At 38.1% G+C, this 17,686-nt stretch overlaps 1 protein-coding gene across 3 annotated transcripts; it reads left to right on the top strand.

The window, feature by feature from the left end:
* Positions 1 to 223: 223 nt before the first annotated feature.
* tspan11 (tetraspanin 11) lies at positions 224 to 15,046 on the top strand. 3 transcript variants are annotated; one of them, XM_041977916.1, is made up of 9 exons: positions 224 to 370; positions 3,321 to 3,452; positions 4,702 to 4,893; positions 8,105 to 8,179; positions 9,253 to 9,357; positions 9,789 to 9,947; positions 11,178 to 11,264; positions 12,200 to 12,324; positions 13,989 to 15,046. In XM_041977916.1, the coding sequence occupies exons 2-8, from the start codon at positions 3,366 to 3,368 to the stop codon at positions 12,275 to 12,277; spliced, it is 783 nt and encodes a 260-aa protein (XP_041833850.1). In that variant the 5' UTR covers positions 224 to 370; positions 3,321 to 3,365; the 3' UTR covers positions 12,278 to 12,324; positions 13,989 to 15,046. The 3 variants fall into 3 exon arrangements, with proteins under 3 accessions (XP_041833850.1, XP_041833852.1, XP_041833851.1); XM_041977917.1 differs by lacking the exon at positions 224 to 370 and adding an exon at positions 2,935 to 2,954; XM_041977918.1 differs by lacking the exon at positions 12,200 to 12,324.
* Positions 15,047 to 17,686: the final 2,640 nt, after the last annotated feature.

Here is a 17,686-nt window from a genome sequence, read left to right on the forward strand (position 1 = left end):
GTAGTCTTATTGTATAGCAAAAGACGTGAAAAGTTGTCTAGTCAGAAAAAGAACTGTTCCTTTTATATTCATAGAACTGGTAATCTAAGCGGTTTATACTTTGTACAATTTAATAAAAACATGGCAAAGACTTATCTCATTGTAAACGCAAAAAAAATCTTTTGAATCTATAAGGTGCTTCCGTTGTGTTACAAGCTACTCAAAAATACGAGCTTCACCTAAAGGCACCATCCCAGCAAACGGTCGGACACCCTGAAAGCAACAAGCTGGACTGGACAAAACGCCCACCACTGCAGTGGTGTTCATGTGCATAGAAAGCAATAGTAGACGGATAAGCCGAGGTGATTTTTTCGCACTCGACGTTACTTTGGTGAGTATATTTTGGAGCATGAGAATAGAACATTCGTTAAATCGATGTAAATGTAATATAATTTGGTTAAACTTCCTCCTTATCAGCGGCGCAGGTGGTTTTATTTCCATCCCCTTCAGGATGTTCGGCTTCTTGTCCCATCCCAAGGGAATGGGGAAGAAAGTTTGGCCTAAAACATCAAAGATACATTCTTTTTGTTTTTCTGTAGCATACGACGGTGAAGAACACGTGCACTAGTCAAAGTCCAAACTGCCCAAGGCGACGTATGTTATTCTTAGAAGACATGAGAAAAGGTATCTCGACTGGTTTATTACAGTGAACGCATCTGGACATAAGATTAATATGGAGCGAAGTGAGGCCTCGTTAACAGCTAGCTTAGAAGCTGTAGAGTCTGAAAAAAAAGTTGATATGACTAGCCCAGGACTTTCCAAACCACTATGAGAATATGGTTAACTGCATTGTTATTGATGACAAAGTGATTGGGAAAGGTTTAGAGGTGACGTTTTGGGTGTGAATTAATATACAAGGAGCGGTCACAGGTGGTTTTGCACAAGCCAGTAGACGGCCAGTGTTGTGCCAGGTTAGTTATCCCTGATAGGAAGTGTGATTTTAGGCGCGGGAGCGCGCACACGTGCAGTCGGAGCGGGGCCACACTACTACGCTTTCATTATCGTTAATTAATTAAATATATATACATTTTATAACTGATTATATGATTATGGTTGCTTTCTATATATATTATGTTAACTAATAGAAAACTGACAAACATTCTAAATAAGCAAACTTTGTTTCAATAATACTTTTACAAAACTTTAACATAACATGTTATTGATTTATATTTATTGAAATACTGTTAGAAAGTGAGATCCATCCAAATATGCACCGTTAACTTTACCTGCTGTGATTCCTGATAATTTGTGAAAAGCTTTTGTTTTCTTTCAGTCTAGTATTATAGTATTGTTCAGTATAATACTGCTACTGCCATTGTTAACCTAGTGGGTCAGGTAAATTTGGGGTCAGAAAATAAAACTGATGATGAATAGCTGATTATTTAACACTGCTTTAGCTCAAATTCAGTTAAAATAGTCATTTGCATTCTGCGTACAATTTAAGGTCATGTACAAAGCAAGGAAATAAAACTAACCAATTGCACTGCATTTTGCTTGTAGCTTAACTTAAAGGGTTTTTCTATAAGTGTGTACTTGGCTTGTCTGGACTCAATTTTTAGGGTTTACCATTTGGCAGTAGTTCCTAGTACCAGGTACTATTTAGTACTGACTCAGCTGAGGTTCAAAGAAAGCTGAGTTGACAGTGTTGAGATTGCAGGCAATTGATTGGCCAGGGAGGGAAGGCACTGGATGAATCATGAGAGTGACTCCTTCACAAGAACTCACCAAACTCTACTCTATTTTTCCAGTATTATATCTCATCCCCTGCAGCCTTCTCTGGATTTCTTTTTTACCTCAAATCCAACAAACACCATAGAGCTAGCAGCAGGTAAACCATCGCCCTGATGTCCTTCTCTGCTGTCTTCTTTGTGTGCCATACAAATGTCACGGGGGTTTCTGGCTATGACGTCCTCACCCACATTGAGGTAGAGCGCTCTTGTAAAGGAAAAAAACCCAAACCGAGGGGGAAAGATGCTTTAGTTTACTGGACACAAAATATATACCTCATTGAATGCATTCCTCTATAAACCATTTAATTTTGTTTGCAGTTAATTGTCCTTTTAATGTATATTGTTAAGCAAACAGGACACCACACCTTAAAGATAAAAAAAAGAGTCATTATACATAATAATGATCAAAACAATGTATTGCATTTATATAGTGTTTTTAAGGGACCAGACTGAACATATAAGGTGTGTCCCAATTCAGGGTCTGCACACTTTGAAGTGCGCAGACCCTGAATTGGGACACAGCTATATAGTCTACCATAAACACTTATCTGTTTGACATTTTGTATGTTCTTTATTCTGACTTTTGATGTTTTATTTTTTTTAAGGATTCCAGATTATGTCTAATTACCTGAGTAAATATTGAGGAGTTTTTGCTTTGCTTACTAAAGTTACATGATGATACAAATTCAGTAAAATAAAGTCTGATAAGGATCTTAAGGAGGTAGTTATTAATCTATCAACACCCCCTTAGATAAATGTACTGTTCCTTTTTTTGACTGGCTGAACTAGCTGTGTTTCTTGTGGTGCTGTCCACTGAAGGACAGACTATAGATCAGTTTCATGGGTCTTCAGTAAGTGCTTCCCACTCTGTTGCCCTTTATTTACAGCAATGAAACTATACGCTCAGTTAATGATTCAGAGGTTGATGTGTTCAGTGTTATAAATAATTCAGGATGTGGTTTATATAACAAACAAGGTGATAACATCAAAAACAAAAAGTTAGACCTTGATAATAGTAGAAGCGCGACTTTATTTTAGCATGTTTTACATAAAATAATTTAATGCGGTTTTCATGTTGCAGCTGAGATGTTGCTTGACGGGTAACTTCTCACTTGCTGTGGGACAAACTGAATGCAGATCTGCCAGATGTCACTGCCACACTACATTGGACTGCTTTACTTACCAGTTGGTGTCTGCGTTTCTCTATCATTTATTTATCATGTCATTTTCCTCTCCCTTTACAAAGATTGTTGTATTTTTTGTTGCAGAAACAAAACATGATACCTGTCAGAGGAAAAATGATTTAACTTTGAGGCTTGCCAGATCTCCACATTTAATTTTTTTAAAATGTATTGTCTCATGCCGATTTAGAGCCTTGAATTTAACAAACGAGGGGAGAATTGAAATCAGTCAATTAGGGAAGTGTCAGCATCATCATTGACACCTTTCAAGTGTCATGTTTCTATTACATGGAATTGTTTTAAGCTGTATTTTTGTTAATTTTGCACTTTAAAGTTATGGTTTTGCTGCTGTCTTTTTTCTGTTTTTCAGTAAGGAAAACATAGTTTGGACCTTCAAAACTAATCTGGAGCAAAGATGTCAGCGGTTTATAAAGATGACCAGGAAGACTGGTTGACTGTATGTCTCAAGTACTTGCTCTTTGTTTTCAACTTTCTCTTCTGGGTAAGTAGCTGCTAGTTAGAAACCAAATCTCTTAGCTACAGCTACTCATATAAACTGCACTTCCATAAAATGAGCAGCAAAGTTAACCTCTCCAGGCAATCGGTACATAGAAATGTGATTCACTTTGACATATCAGTGATCATAGTAACAAGTCATCGGTCATTCATGTTGGAAGTTGAATGCTTGCTTGGCATATGCACAACATAAATCTTCCTTTGAACTTCAGACAAGAAAGATAATGGAAATAAAGGCACAGGAAAGTTCTGTCTGAAAGGGCAGAGCTATGGATGCATCCCAAAGAGAGTCATAGATTATTTACAGCTTGTCAGCACATGGCGGTGCAGTGTGTAGGAAACCTGCAGTCTGGCATCCCACTTTATGTGACTGCATTTTGCTGATAAAGTCCTGAATGTCTTCCTAGAAACAGTTTCTGGGTCTGGGCCAAAAAGTAGAATTTGAATGGATAAATCTATGGAGTTGATATATTTAGGCTTCAGCACTAGAAGAAACAGTTGTACTCCTCTCCCCCGGGGGCCTCAGCTTTTCTTTCAATGCTTTCCCCACAACCATTTGGGCACTTTTTTGAATGCCCTGTTCAGAGCATTTAAAAGACATCTCACTTTATTACAGTTCATTGGAACATCATTGAACATATGATACAGTTTTGTAGATGTAAAAATACATTTTCAGTGGGCCCTCTGTCCATATGGTGCCTCCTTTGATTGGACATTGCTGTGAAAAAGACGGAAAAGGATGGGAGGATAAAGGGGAATAACTCTCTGAGGCATTTCCTATTTGGTCAGCCTGTGAAACTCATTAGATGGGAAGAACAGATCTTGAAGCCACCCTGGACCAGTTGCTCAGGATTGTTTGTAAGGAAGTAGTTATGCCCAGACTTGATCTCTGTGGTCACACTGCTCCCGAGGCTGTGATTGTGTCACTTTTCTTGTTTCTTCTCCCGTTTCCTCCTTTTCTTTTGCTTTTTGCCCTCTGCTATGCCCCCTTGACACTCCTCCTCCTGCCTTTGTTGTCATTACTTTACATCTGTGACTCATCTAATGGCTATAACTCACTTCCTTCTTCGAATAGTGTTCTTTTAAAGTATTTCTTTATGAATAAACTGACCTGACATACTCAGTGCTTTTGATCTTTCTTTTCTATTTTCAAATCTGTTAGTTTAACTTCTGTAGCCTTCTGCTAGACTTTCCATTTCTATCTAAGTTGTCTATTTCTGCCGTTTTCATTCCAGGTCGGCGGAGCTGCTGTCTTGGGGGTAGGAGTCTGGACGCTGTTGGAGAAGAGTGACTACTTGAGCTTGCTGGCTTCCAGCACGTTTGCCGTCTCAGCGTATATCCTCATCCTGGCTGGCAGCCTAGTGGTGGTAACTGGCTTCTTGGGCTGCTGTGCTGTTATCCGGGAGCAGAGAAGCTGTCTGTCCACGGTGAGAAATGAGGGACAGGAGACACACACAGGCTGTTTCTACTGAAATTTTTGCCTTTGTTGTGGGTGTGACTGCATGTGAATTATAATTTGCCAGAGTGCTCATAATGTTCAGACTGTACAAAATCTCTTTCTTTGTTTATGCCATAATATTTGCATTCATACTGGTTAAGCAGGTTTCTCACACGTGTAATAGGTGACAGTTATTTCCCCACTTTTATTTTATGGAGTAAAACTGAGACAGGAAGTGTAAGGAAGGAGAGAAGATGAATGACATGCAGTTATTGTGCAACTGGAATATTAATCAGGACACATGAAAGATGAGACATTCATACATTTTACCATTTATTGTTTAAAATGAAGGATGCCAGATGGGTAACAGCAATCCTTCATCAATATACAATCCACAGATGGTCCACTCTAGGACCTAGCTATAGAAGCTAGATGCCTGTCTACTTGTATGCCAAGATGTGCTTTCTTTGCACGGCTACATGACGCCATGCTAGCCCTGTTGTAAGGTCTGCCACCAGATGCTGACAAATGACTCTGACAGCACCCTTACTGTCCTCATTATTTTACAGAGACAGGGCACAGAGGGAGCGAAGCAGGCAGGAGGTGAATGTTCTCTGCTGTAGGACTATTTATAGGTCTGCCTATCAACCGATGATGGATGGAGCAATAGGAGGGAGCAAGGGGCTTGCAGGAGCTAAGAAGTGGATATGTAGAACATTTGGGATCTTTATTGCTGTTTGCTTCAACACCACCTGCATCAATGGTCCATATAGATTATTATGGATCACTTAATGAGTGATGGTTGTATGTACTGTAGATGTATGTGTTGAAGTGTGAAGTGAGCATTTTGCGTGGGCAGCAGACCTAGCAACGGAGATGTTTCTGGAGGTCTTGTAACCAGGAGACACGGAGCATGTTGTGTGTCTGCATGACATGTTTGCTTCAATAACTGCATGACAAGTAGATTCAAAGTTGGGCCAAAATAAACAAATGGTCAAATTTATCTTATTGATACTTAACATTTGTTAATTTGTTTACATAGTCAAATCTCTATCCTGCTGGACTAGAGCACAGGTACAAACACTGGCAAAAACTATGTTATAACCAGTCTCAGAGGATGTTGTTTTTTAAGTTTGTAAAGTAAATAAACAAAGCATAACATCAAACCTTTTTTTATTTAATAGCTGAACAGTCTGGTATTTTTAAGTTCATGCTAAGAAAAAAATTTAAAAGAATCTTGCAATTTTAGGGCTCCAGACTGCGACCAAATGGCCGCATTTTGCGACTAAAATGTGAGACAGTGCAAGTGAATGTTTCATCTACTTGCGCAATGTTGAGCAATATATTTGCCGGTCTTTTTGTTGTAGTAGTTATAATTGAATTTATTTGGTCACTAACAAACTTCTGCTCCCCTCTTCAGCCCCGTAGTTCACAGTAATGAGCAAATTAGCTGCTGGTTTGCCGACTCAAACTAACTTTAATACGAGAAAAGGAGACGAACACCAATGAAGAAGACGACAGCCAATGTCCGTGTGAGCGGGATGAATGACCACTGTGACTGGCTTATGTGTGGAAAGAGACAGGTCTTGTGGGAATTTAATATTCCTCAGTGTTGCCAACTTAGCGACTTTGTGGCTATATTTAGCGAGTTTTCAGACCCCTCTAGTGATTTTTTTATTTTTTTTTAAGCGACTAACGACAAATCTAGCGACTTTTTCTGGTTTTATTGGAGACTTTTGGAGACTGACGTGAATGAACGTAGTTTACTCTTCCCAATGAGGAGCGGGTGCTGTGCAGACCCCTCCCCCTTCCAAAAGCACTCACACGAGGCTTGGTCTTCTCGGCGCAGCTTCCAGCTGTATTCAGAGCGCACGACGTTCACCTGTGTTTCATGACCAGGCTGAAAATGAAACAAAGCTGCTGCTGGATGATCCTGCGCTGGCTTACCACCAGAGTAATGTTTATTAATAAAGAGTGAGGACAAAAATATTAAAAAAGTTAAGTGTTGTGACATGTTCCAGACTCTTAATTAAAAAAAAAATTACACTTAAAAAAACTGAACTAAAAATAAAGAAAATATTGATAGTTATTTAATTTTATTAATTTAATTTATTTTTTTATTTTTTGCTGTTCTAAACATTTTATATATTTTTATAAATTTTTGCCTTTCACACAACATCCCTCTTTATGGCAGAATCCATTATAACTATATGTACTAGGCTGATTATGCTAATTAGTAATAATTTTTTTAATGTTATGTCAACTGCTGCACAAAAAATAAAATGAAATAACTTTCAAGTCTTACATTTAACCAGCACTTCAGCCTGTGTTTAATATTTTAAAAGTTGCTGAGTGATTATTTTGATTCACATGGTAATATTTTTTAATGTAGCTTTCATGTGCATGTTATTCTGGTTAAGGAGATATTATATACCACAGTTCATCAACATGTAAACTGGCTTAAAATTATTATAAAAAGGCTTAAATATTGGTGAAGGGTCTGTTTCACATGCTCCTTCAGAATGAACTGATACTGACAGAATGGGAGCATTATCTTCTACATGTGAATGTTCAGTTTACTAAAACTTTAATACCTTCATGAGCTATTTGATCATATTAGTAGTTAAGAGAAGCGTCAATAAACTTATCATTGTGGCTGCACAACTCTAGGAAGGAGCTTCAGCTGTGCAAGTCAGCATCATAATGCCCCTCATTTGTTAAAGCGTTTTCATTGTGAGCATGACTTCCCTGCAGCTGTTTGCTTGGTGTGTTGTGCAGCATCTGCCTCTTCATAATGGTCCTGAAAGAAGAGCTGTTGGTGCTCAGGTCATGCTGTTTTGTCCCACTGTGTGACAGCTGGTTCTAATTAGATGTGTGTGTTTGTATAACATGGCATGGACCATGTTTGTGATGGGTATAGGAGCTGTTTCATAAATGATAAAAACTTTTGCTTACACTATTAGAGTCTAGGAAAGCTGCAGTTTGTGAGAATTGGATTCCACCGCCTGTCAGATTGCTTTCTAGTTGTCTTGTTTTTGTGGAGCATTGCCATCTGTGTTGGAAAACGCTGCAGGAGAGTTGATGGAAGTTCATATCGCGTCATCACAATTTAAAGCAGCTTGATTTTGTAAAGAGGACAATCTTAGATTTTTTTTAACAACTCTCTTCTTTCTTCTCCCCATTATTCTTCTGAATTACAGTATTTCTTCTTCCTGCTGTTGATCTTCTTGATCGAACTGGTGGCTGGAGTATTGGCTTATGTGTACTACCAAAAGGTAAGTGATCAGTTATTATTGATTCCAAGTTGAGTGGTGCTGTGCAACACAAACACAAGTTGGTGAAGACAAATCTGGAGATGTACTTGAAGGTTTAGTGGATAAGAAGAAATTTCATATTGAGGCACAAAATGCAACAAAGTGGAGAGGAAAGAAGACATAAGTTCTGGTTTGTCCAGCCCTTTGTTAGAATTCATGCTGTGCACTTTAAAAGAATATGATTGAGTTGTCAATAAAGATAAAATAAATAAAGTTTGTGGGTTTTCAGAGTGAGATGATCAATATGTTGCCCAGATCTACAGATCACACTGCCCTGAAAGATGGACTTATTATCTAGATGAATTATCATCAAACCTATTTACTGACATGTCTCTTTGGTCTAAATTTTTGTGTTGCGTTTTAAAGAGTTCATGTTTAAATTTTTGGTTGCGCAGAATATGATGAGGAGTATTTTGAAAAACAGTCAAAGCTTCGCAGTTGGCAAAACAAAGTGCCAAGAAGACAACGAGAAAGTAAGTCAGTATGAGGCTTCTGATGTCTGACGACCATTTTGGGAAAAAAAAGTGACTGGGGTTCAGTCACCTTTTGCAGGCCCCATCTGTCTGTAATAAACTTCCATCTATGGTCACAGAAAATATAAAGTAAAATAAAAATTTATGACATTTTTTGAGCTCCCTGGAGAAATTGAATTAATTACTCTCCAAAAGCGTCTAAATCAGATTGAAAAGGAAAAATAATGGAAATATTGCAGTAATATAGAAGTGGTCTCCCTGTCTGTCAGACAGCACTGCAAAGAGTCCAAATTAATGAATTCATCAAATCCATGTTTTAGGTGGTGGGGAATGCGTTCTTCTTCTGTTACAGCACTTATGTGACCTTTCTAACATGAAACCTCCCACTCAACATTTAACTGTAGAGCTTTTACTAATGTTCTTTTCCTGTTCATCCTTTCCTTATATGAAAGTAACTGGCTGCAAAATATAAATGTTGAATCAGCATTGCATAACTACACACACACACACCCTTCACTGTACTCACTGCACTTATTTCATTTTCCTGTTTCTTATTCCCAGCTGAGTGAGGAACTGAAGCAGCATCTCAACCAGACTATGACAGAGAATTACGCTCAGCCAGGAAAGGAGGCCATCACATCAGCTGTTGACAGACTACAGCAGGATGTATGGAAAATATATCCATAAAAAAATAAATAAAAGTAATATATATGTATATATATATGCTAATGTAAGAGTGTTTGGAGTCCTTATCTGCCAGTATGGTCAGGTGTATGTGCTGTGAATGTGTTTACCATTGTCAGTCTGCAGTAGCGATGCAGACAAATGAGTTTGAAATTATGCTGAGATGTGGTAGAACACATCTCTCCCAGCTCTGCATATTCTATCAGGATTTTCACCAAGCATTCTATCATAACTGACAAGTGAAGTAGTCGGAGCAAAGTATTCCCTGTAAGGGGAGAAATGAGCCTTGTGGTGAAATTCAGCTGCAGGAATAGTTGATTTTACACGTCTGTGTTAAAGCAGAGATTTGAGCTAACTATTGCATTAAAACCTGCTAAGTGGTTATTACTCAGCTCTTCACTGTCCTTATCCAGTTCAAATGCTGTGGCAGCAACAACTCCCAGGACTGGATGCAGAGCGTGTACATTTCATCAACACAGGCAGAGCACAGAGTGGTGCCCGACAGCTGCTGTAAGACCATCACCCCTCAATGTGGAAAGAGAGACCACCCCTCAAACATCTACAAGGTGGAGGTCAGTGAACTTCACACTTAAAGTAAACACTAAATAAAAAACAACCCTATAGAGTCTGTTTGGGAAACATATCGTAGAAGGTGTTTTTAAGTCCTGAATGGATTATAAGATTAAAAATAACAGTATAACAAACAATGTCTGGCAGAACTCTGCCTCTATGAGTCACAGTGATATAAATCTGCTTTCTGTTTGGATGCCTCATTCACATCCAGTGAGGGCAGCAAAATACAGCAAACATTTACCTCAATCACAATATCAACATGCACAATGGTTTGTAACAGGCTGCTTGGACTGGAAATGTTCATGACAGACTGTATGACTTGGAAGAACTATGAAAATCACAGGTGTGTTTATGAGGGCTTTTTTCCATGTTCTACTAACGCACATGCACAAACACACAAGTGGTATGAAGCCCTTGTTAATAATAAGCTAAACCATATATTGAAGTATATCTTACAAGTCTTATTCTCACAACCTTCTGCTATCATGCAGCCCTTTATCACATGTGCTATAGCTAAGCTAATTTCGAATGATGGAGGAATCTCACATTCTCAGAATGAACTTCTCCCCAGACTCCTCTTTTGCTTCAGCTTTGCCCTTCATTTTGTTTCCTCTGTTTCTGAGATGTATGAGATTCCCATGTTATGTCTACTAATATGCCATTGTGCAACGTTATCACCATACACTGCAGGAGAGCCAGTTCCTTTAGTCCTTTATTCGTTTACTGGAAATAAAATGATGTCAGTAGAATATGTCTGAGATTTCCCTACATCCTGATGTCTCACTTTCTAAAGTAAAATTGAAACAACAAAGAACTCTGGAGTTTGAAACATTTCTCTGATAGTGAGCTTCTAGCAATGAATAAAAGATGAGGTTTTTAATGCTTATCCCAGCAGCACAGGGGACATTTTTTCTCCCGCTTGTGTCACATTCTTCAGTTTCCCTCCTCTTATCACTCACAACACTTGGATCATGTGTCAGTGTATGAATACAGGCATCTCATGAGTATTTTAAAATATTACATGCCATGACATATTGCATGTTTAGGATGGTAAAACTTTACTTTTTTGTCATTTTCCAACTGATTTCCTGTAAATGTAAAAACAATAAAAAAAAACAACACCTTCAGAGGAAATATCCATGCAGGTAATAAACCCATGTTTGAGTTTTTTTGTGCTTGCTCTTCAATGGATTCTTATGTTAGTGATTTTTAAAACTTTTCTTCTACAGGGTGGTTGCATCACTAAGCTGGAGCAGTTTCTAGCAGACCATCTACTGGTTATCGGTGCTGTTGGGATCGGAGTGGCCTGTCTGCAGGTAAGCAGGCTATGATTCGTAGTGACAGTGGGTAAAGAAGAAGCTTTGCAATATTTAAGCCTAAATATTGTATTGAGGATAACTGAAGCTACTTTTCATTTGTGACTGAACTGTGGCCCTTGTTGAATAAATTCTTACAAAACCCAGAGAGATGGGTTTTATTATTGTCATTACTGAAAATGCAGCCTGGCAGGTCAACGATCTCTAAATGGACATCTCTTTTCAGATCACACAGGTCTCTCTGTTATTATTTGATTTAGGTCATTCCTGTTATTTAATTAGTTTCAATCCTAAATGGGCTTGAGCTTTTAAGCCTGCAGAGCCCAAACGCACACGTATGCTTTTTATTTACTATTTTGTGCAGGCTGACCGCCCTCTCTTTCTGCAGCTGTGCAGCTCTTTGTAAATTATTGTGAGGGAAACTTGAGACCAAACTAGCCTACTCTGAGTGTCTCCATTTATATTTGTAAAACTGATGGGCACTTCACTGCCCACCATTTTGCATGCTGCTCAGTTTTAATTAGGCACCAGGGAACTGAGAATAAAGACATGAAGCCAGGATTTTTCTGCCATAATTATGGAGACTAACAGCATAAGATAAAATGACCGGTCTTTAATCAGCATGATGCTAACTGCTGCTGTCAATAAGGGAATTAAAGAATTTTGCTTTCCAGTAACGTTCTGAAGGGACCATTCGCCTCACACAACGAGAGGTTTAACATTTGGTGTATTCATAAACCAATTAAATTATAAAAGGCTCGGAGAGTAATTTAGTTTTTCCTAAATGTTTGTCTATCTTCTTACTGACTGGACTTGTCTCTGTCTAGGTTACTGTTAGCTTTTGTCAGAAATGTGTAGCATTACCACTATGTACCACACTAATTGGTCTTTGGTGTATCGCACTGTATGTCTTTGTGTGTTTGGTCTCACTGTAGCTGGCCGGAGCTCTCTTGACAGCCTGCTTTATCTATCTGCTCTATAAAGAAGAGGAAGAAGAATTTGGTGCATTGTAATTTGGCTCTAGAGCATCTTGGTGGTATTAATCAAAAGGAAAGACAAGGTTGGAGGGCATTGTGGATATTTGACTGCATGTTTGTCCTTATCTGCCTTCTGGCTATGTGCTTCATGTGAGATCTGCAGTCTGCATGTATCCTGAATAAGCTTTATGCTCTTACATGAGCTTGCTTGGCTGCTTGGCTCCTTGGCTGCGTATTACAGATTGCTCCTATGCATGTTGTGATAATAAGCTTTTATGGAAGATAAGTATGTGCCATCTTGAGAAAGGTCAAACACATCTTGTGAATCACAACTAAACTTTTCATTCACATCTGTTTTTTCATACTGTTTTGTTGTATGTAGCGCCGTCATGCCTTTGTACTGAAATCTGTATTAACTCCAGCGTTTTGGCCTAAGGAGAAGTTGTAATCATCAAGAGTGTAATTATACTATAAATTTGTTAAATAATTAAATTTTTTGGGATAATGCAGTGAAGTTGAAAACAATGAAATTCATTGGAACTTGGAGATTCTTAAGAAGTTTTTAGTATTGATTGAATGCTATATTAACTTTTTTCTCTTCGCTTTTTTCATACTAACCCTTAATGTTACATTTGAGGAGATCTTTCATGTTGTTGCTATAGTTACTTGCTGTCTACAGACCAGGCTATTGTGAATATTCTTTGGTATTTAAAGTTGTCTGGATTACCCTGACATAATACTCTGTCAGCTGGACACTATGTGTCATATTTACTTATTTTTTATTGAATTACAGTTACATAAGTGCTTTTAAGGATTTGCAGTGTCCTAAAATTAGGTTTTGAGGAAATTAGAGTTCAGAAAAAGAGTTTTTTTTGTCAGCTTTTGTCAAAATAACCTTAAATCTAAATGCTCCCACATATATCCGGCCCTGGTGGTTGAAAAGAAAACAAATCTCAAAGTTGCTTGAACTGAGAGGTGAAAAGTCAGAACACAATGCTGACTCACTTCATGAGGCTTTCACTCAGGGCTTTTAGAGACTCAGATAGAATCTGGGCACTTGCCTGTTCATCCATCAAGCTTGGAAGGAGCCAGTAGTGTGGGTCAATATCCGTTCATGCTGCTGTTCTTTTTATTTATTTATTCATTGTTTAAAGACTTTTTTCTGTTAATGTTTGCAGTAACACTTCAGCTTTTAGTATTATACAGATGTTTATGGTTCTGCTGCATATGGATGCGTTTTCTTGACCTAATGCCAAGACATCACAGCACTTTTTGCAGGCTTTGTCTGTTATAACAGAATTAAATAATGGATTTGCTTCTCGTTATCCTTTTGTCATATCTAAATTATTCCCTTTAAGTGGTGGACATGTGTCCGTTTGTGTTACAATGCAAAGTTTTGTAATCAATAGAAAACAACTGAATAACAACTGAATTCATATGAAGTAGTTGTGGTTTTATTTATTTGTTTTCAGATAAGAATTTATTGTACCTAAATGAATATTTGTGCATGAATATGCTTTTTCACCACACCCCCAGCATTTTTTTGTTTATGCAAATTTGTGCACTCATACTGTTACTGCAGTAATGGCTACCTAATTCCTGACATCTCCATAGCAACCAGCTGCATACTTTCCAGCAGCATCTAACTCCATCACCTTTAACCCTTTCCTTACCCCACAGTCGACAACATATCAACTTTCCTCTAGTCTTCCATGGCGGGTTTTGACTAAACACTTGCTGTTTTCAGATCTGTGGGATGGTGTTCACCTGCTGCTTGTACAGGAGGATCAAGATGGACCCTTACTGAGCACACCATCACCAACAGGCAGATGAAAGATGGCCTTCTGATTTCTAACTTGAACTTTTGAGTTTTGACTTCTGGTTGATTATTCAGTCAGGTGCACATTCATGCTCCAGGTCACCAACATTACATTCAGAAACAAATCAGGCTGTTGAGTCTAGCAGGTTACAGTAAACTCGGGGTAGTTTTCATGCACATCTTCATCATCACCTTTGCTAGATGCAAAAGATTAGATGCATGCTTTAATTTGAGCAGGACTGAAATATTGTCCTTTCTGCACATCTAATGCAAAAATAACATTTTTTTTTCAATTTATATTTTAATAAACATAGTTTTGTCCATTTTTGGACTTGAGTTAGTTGAGTAAAGGCACTCCAGACTTGTGTGTCACTGTTTTGGAACAATGACACACACTGTGTTATTTAAGCTAAATCAACAGTAACACTCCAATGTACACTTATACATAAAAATCATTATTAAAGTCATTTTCTTAATTGTCTGCTACATCTCTAGGTTTAGAGCTCCACCTAGAGGCTGCCACTGGTCATTAATTTCTTTGATGTAAAACAGCATTAAAGATTCTATTTTTAAAACAAACACATTAAATCTTCTGTAAGTTTTAAAGTGATCTTAATTTTCTAGACACACTGACATTTTGTTTTCTACAATGATGATACTGATCATGTTGTGAGCCAAAGAATACAAAAACATTTTTTTGTGCCTACTCTAATTTTTCATGATGTTTGTTAGTCTATGGTGTGGGAATAAAAATGAAATGTTATAAAGTAAGGAGAATCCATATATGGATGTACTACATTTTGTAGAAGGGGACTCACGGGGATTTGTGTAAACTGTAGCTATATGTGTTTTTTTTTCTGACTTTCCAAGGAGGGATGTTAATGTATGTAACTGGTTCTTGATTATATAACAGTGGCATGTGCTCCAACCACTGACTGTATTCAATGATCTGAGACTTATAAATAAATGTTTAAATGTTTGTTGCATACCAGACTGACAACTCACTATCCATGGGTGAATGACGTTGGACTGAATTGGCATGTTCAGGTTTTTTATATCATGATGATTGATTGTGATGTATCCAGGGCAGGGTTAGCAAACTGGTCTTTGAGGACCACTGTCCTGCAGGTTTTAGATGCCTCCCTTCTCCAGCATACCTTATTTTATTGAAATAGATCCAACAGCTTATTAAGTTTTGTACAATGAGCCATTAGATTGGGTCAGGTGTGTTGAAGCAAGAAAACAGCCAGAACCTGCAGGACAGACATCCTCAATGACCAACTTTTGTTTCCTGGTCTCAGGATTATGTCAACTCCGAAATTAACCACTAGAGGGCAACAAAGACTTTCCATTTGCAGCTGTACCACCTTGTAGAGTAATCTGTTAAACTGAGAATAACTTGACTGACTTTTATGGTTAAGAAATACTTGTTAGAGATTTTTCTTAAATGTTTTGTGCTGATTTGCTTTGACAGAGCCTCGGAAACAGAACCTGTAAGTGTTGGATAAGGATGTCATCTGCACATTTAGTGGTGGTCCTCTCTTGTAATCATTTCCTGCTTTGAATCCACTGAAGTAGCTTGTGTGTTCAGAGATAGTTCAGCTAATGGTAAAAACTTTGCATTTTAAAAATGTGTTACAGAAATGTTTTTGGGGTGATTTAAATAATGCTATTGAAGATGAACCAAGGGGAAGAACATACCTATAAATTGCCATAATGTCTTAAACATGAATTAAAAACAGAGCCAAAATGCAGAACATGCCATGATTTATTACTAGAACTATCTTTGTGAGCAATAACTTCAAAGCACGTATGATAGCTGAGAAGTTCAAGAGATATTCTGCTTGTCTGCAACTGATTCTGATTAGTAAGTATACCCTGCCAGTTATTTCCTCTGACAATGATGTAGCTATAAAATGAAGAGGGGGAGAAAAAAAGTTGATGACTCCCTTTGTTTTGATGTCTCTTCATTTTGATGCTAATGTTAATTACCAGCAAGTTTGCAGCTTCATGTTGTCTTACAGACATTCACAGTAAAAAGCCATTTTAAGTTAATTAAATGATTATGCCAGAGGAAAATCAGGTTTTATTAGAGCAGAGTGACAGCTTGGTAATGTTTTATGTTGGCACAGTAATAATGAGCTCTCAATCATACACAGCTTCTGACACATTTAACCATCTGACAGTAGAAAGAAAAGTATGTGAATGAGAGCAGCTTCATTTCATATTCAGCTTTAATAATGTACAACTGTGCTCCACGTTTATTCAAAAATATTCTTGAAGATGCAGAAAAATGGAACTTTGAAGCACCTAGGCTCATTTGAGAACGATTGAAGGTGTAAATGCGGGAGTTAATCAAGCTCCAACAATATTAACAATGTTCTAGTTCAGCTTTTAGGCCCAGTGCCTGTTTGGCAAACAGAAGAACAGTGTTGAAATGTGCATGAGATGTCCATATTTGAAATCTAGTATGTCCAGTTAAAACCGCCTCTGTTTTTATGTTATGAGGCAGTATTGCAGTGCAGTTCTGTATGAGTTTTTTTCTTTTTAGGGAAGTCTCCACATATGAAACTCTCCAGCATGCTCTAAGCTTATTTATGCATTGTTTGCTATATCATTGCCACATGACCTAGCTATTTGTCGTTGACGCACAACTTCTCCCTTCCTCTTTGTTTCTCTGCTCCAGATTACTTTTGCAACTGTTTGTTCAAAGCAATCCATCATTGTCACCCATTTAGTTAAAAAAGGGGCAAAGTTTTAAAAGAGCCTGGATGTTCTCCAGCATCCTGGCCTCAGCGAGCCTATAGAAGCTGTCAGTTCCTTTGTCTTCATCAGCTATAGGAGGATGGCTCTCATTTCCTGCAGATGTCACACATATTACGATTCAGAGATATTGACAAGATAGAAACACACACATAGCTGAGAGGCTGTACACATTAGCATGCGGTTTGCTCCCTTTGCCAAGACGGATCTACGAGGGAGAATTGAGAGCAGCTGGAGATTCAACACTTCTCAAGTGTTTAGTCCTCTTTGTACCAGAGGCATGCACACACACACCATTTACACCCTTCACCCTCATCACTTTGTAGCTACAGGGGTGATATTTCGGCAGGATGTCCAAAGAAGTTACCCAAGAGCAAATATTACTCTATTTATCTGTTAATCATGACTGTGTGTTTGCATTCACACAGATAACACACACACACACGAAGCTGAAGTGTTGTTCAGTGGAGAGTCTCTTGCATGTTGACCTGTTACAACACATTTGAGTTATGGGTTTTCTCCGTCGTATTTTAAAGTGTATTCTGCGGGCCTCAGGAAATGCACCTGTGTTCAATATGTGCAAAAATACTTAGGCTTCAGTTGTGGTGATTGAATACCGCTGCGCCTTTTGCATAATAGATATCTGGGGAAAAAACTCCTGTAGAACATTTTGTGTTCAAAGGAAGGTGTGTTAAAGTGCAAAAGCCTGCTTAATGATAAATTGTTTGGGCACGGTTGTTGAACATGCCTTTGTTTACATGGCTTAAGGGCAATAAGGGAAACTGAGATTACATCACTGTCCAAGAGCCCCATCTTTACCCAGGTGCTGCAGCTGATTGGACCTGTCAGAAGCTCAGCAAAAC

Source organism: Melanotaenia boesemani, chromosome 23 (assembly GCF_017639745.1).
Source record: "Melanotaenia boesemani isolate fMelBoe1 chromosome 23, fMelBoe1.pri, whole genome shotgun sequence".
NCBI lineage: Eukaryota > Metazoa > Chordata > Actinopteri > Atheriniformes > Melanotaeniidae > Melanotaenia > Melanotaenia boesemani.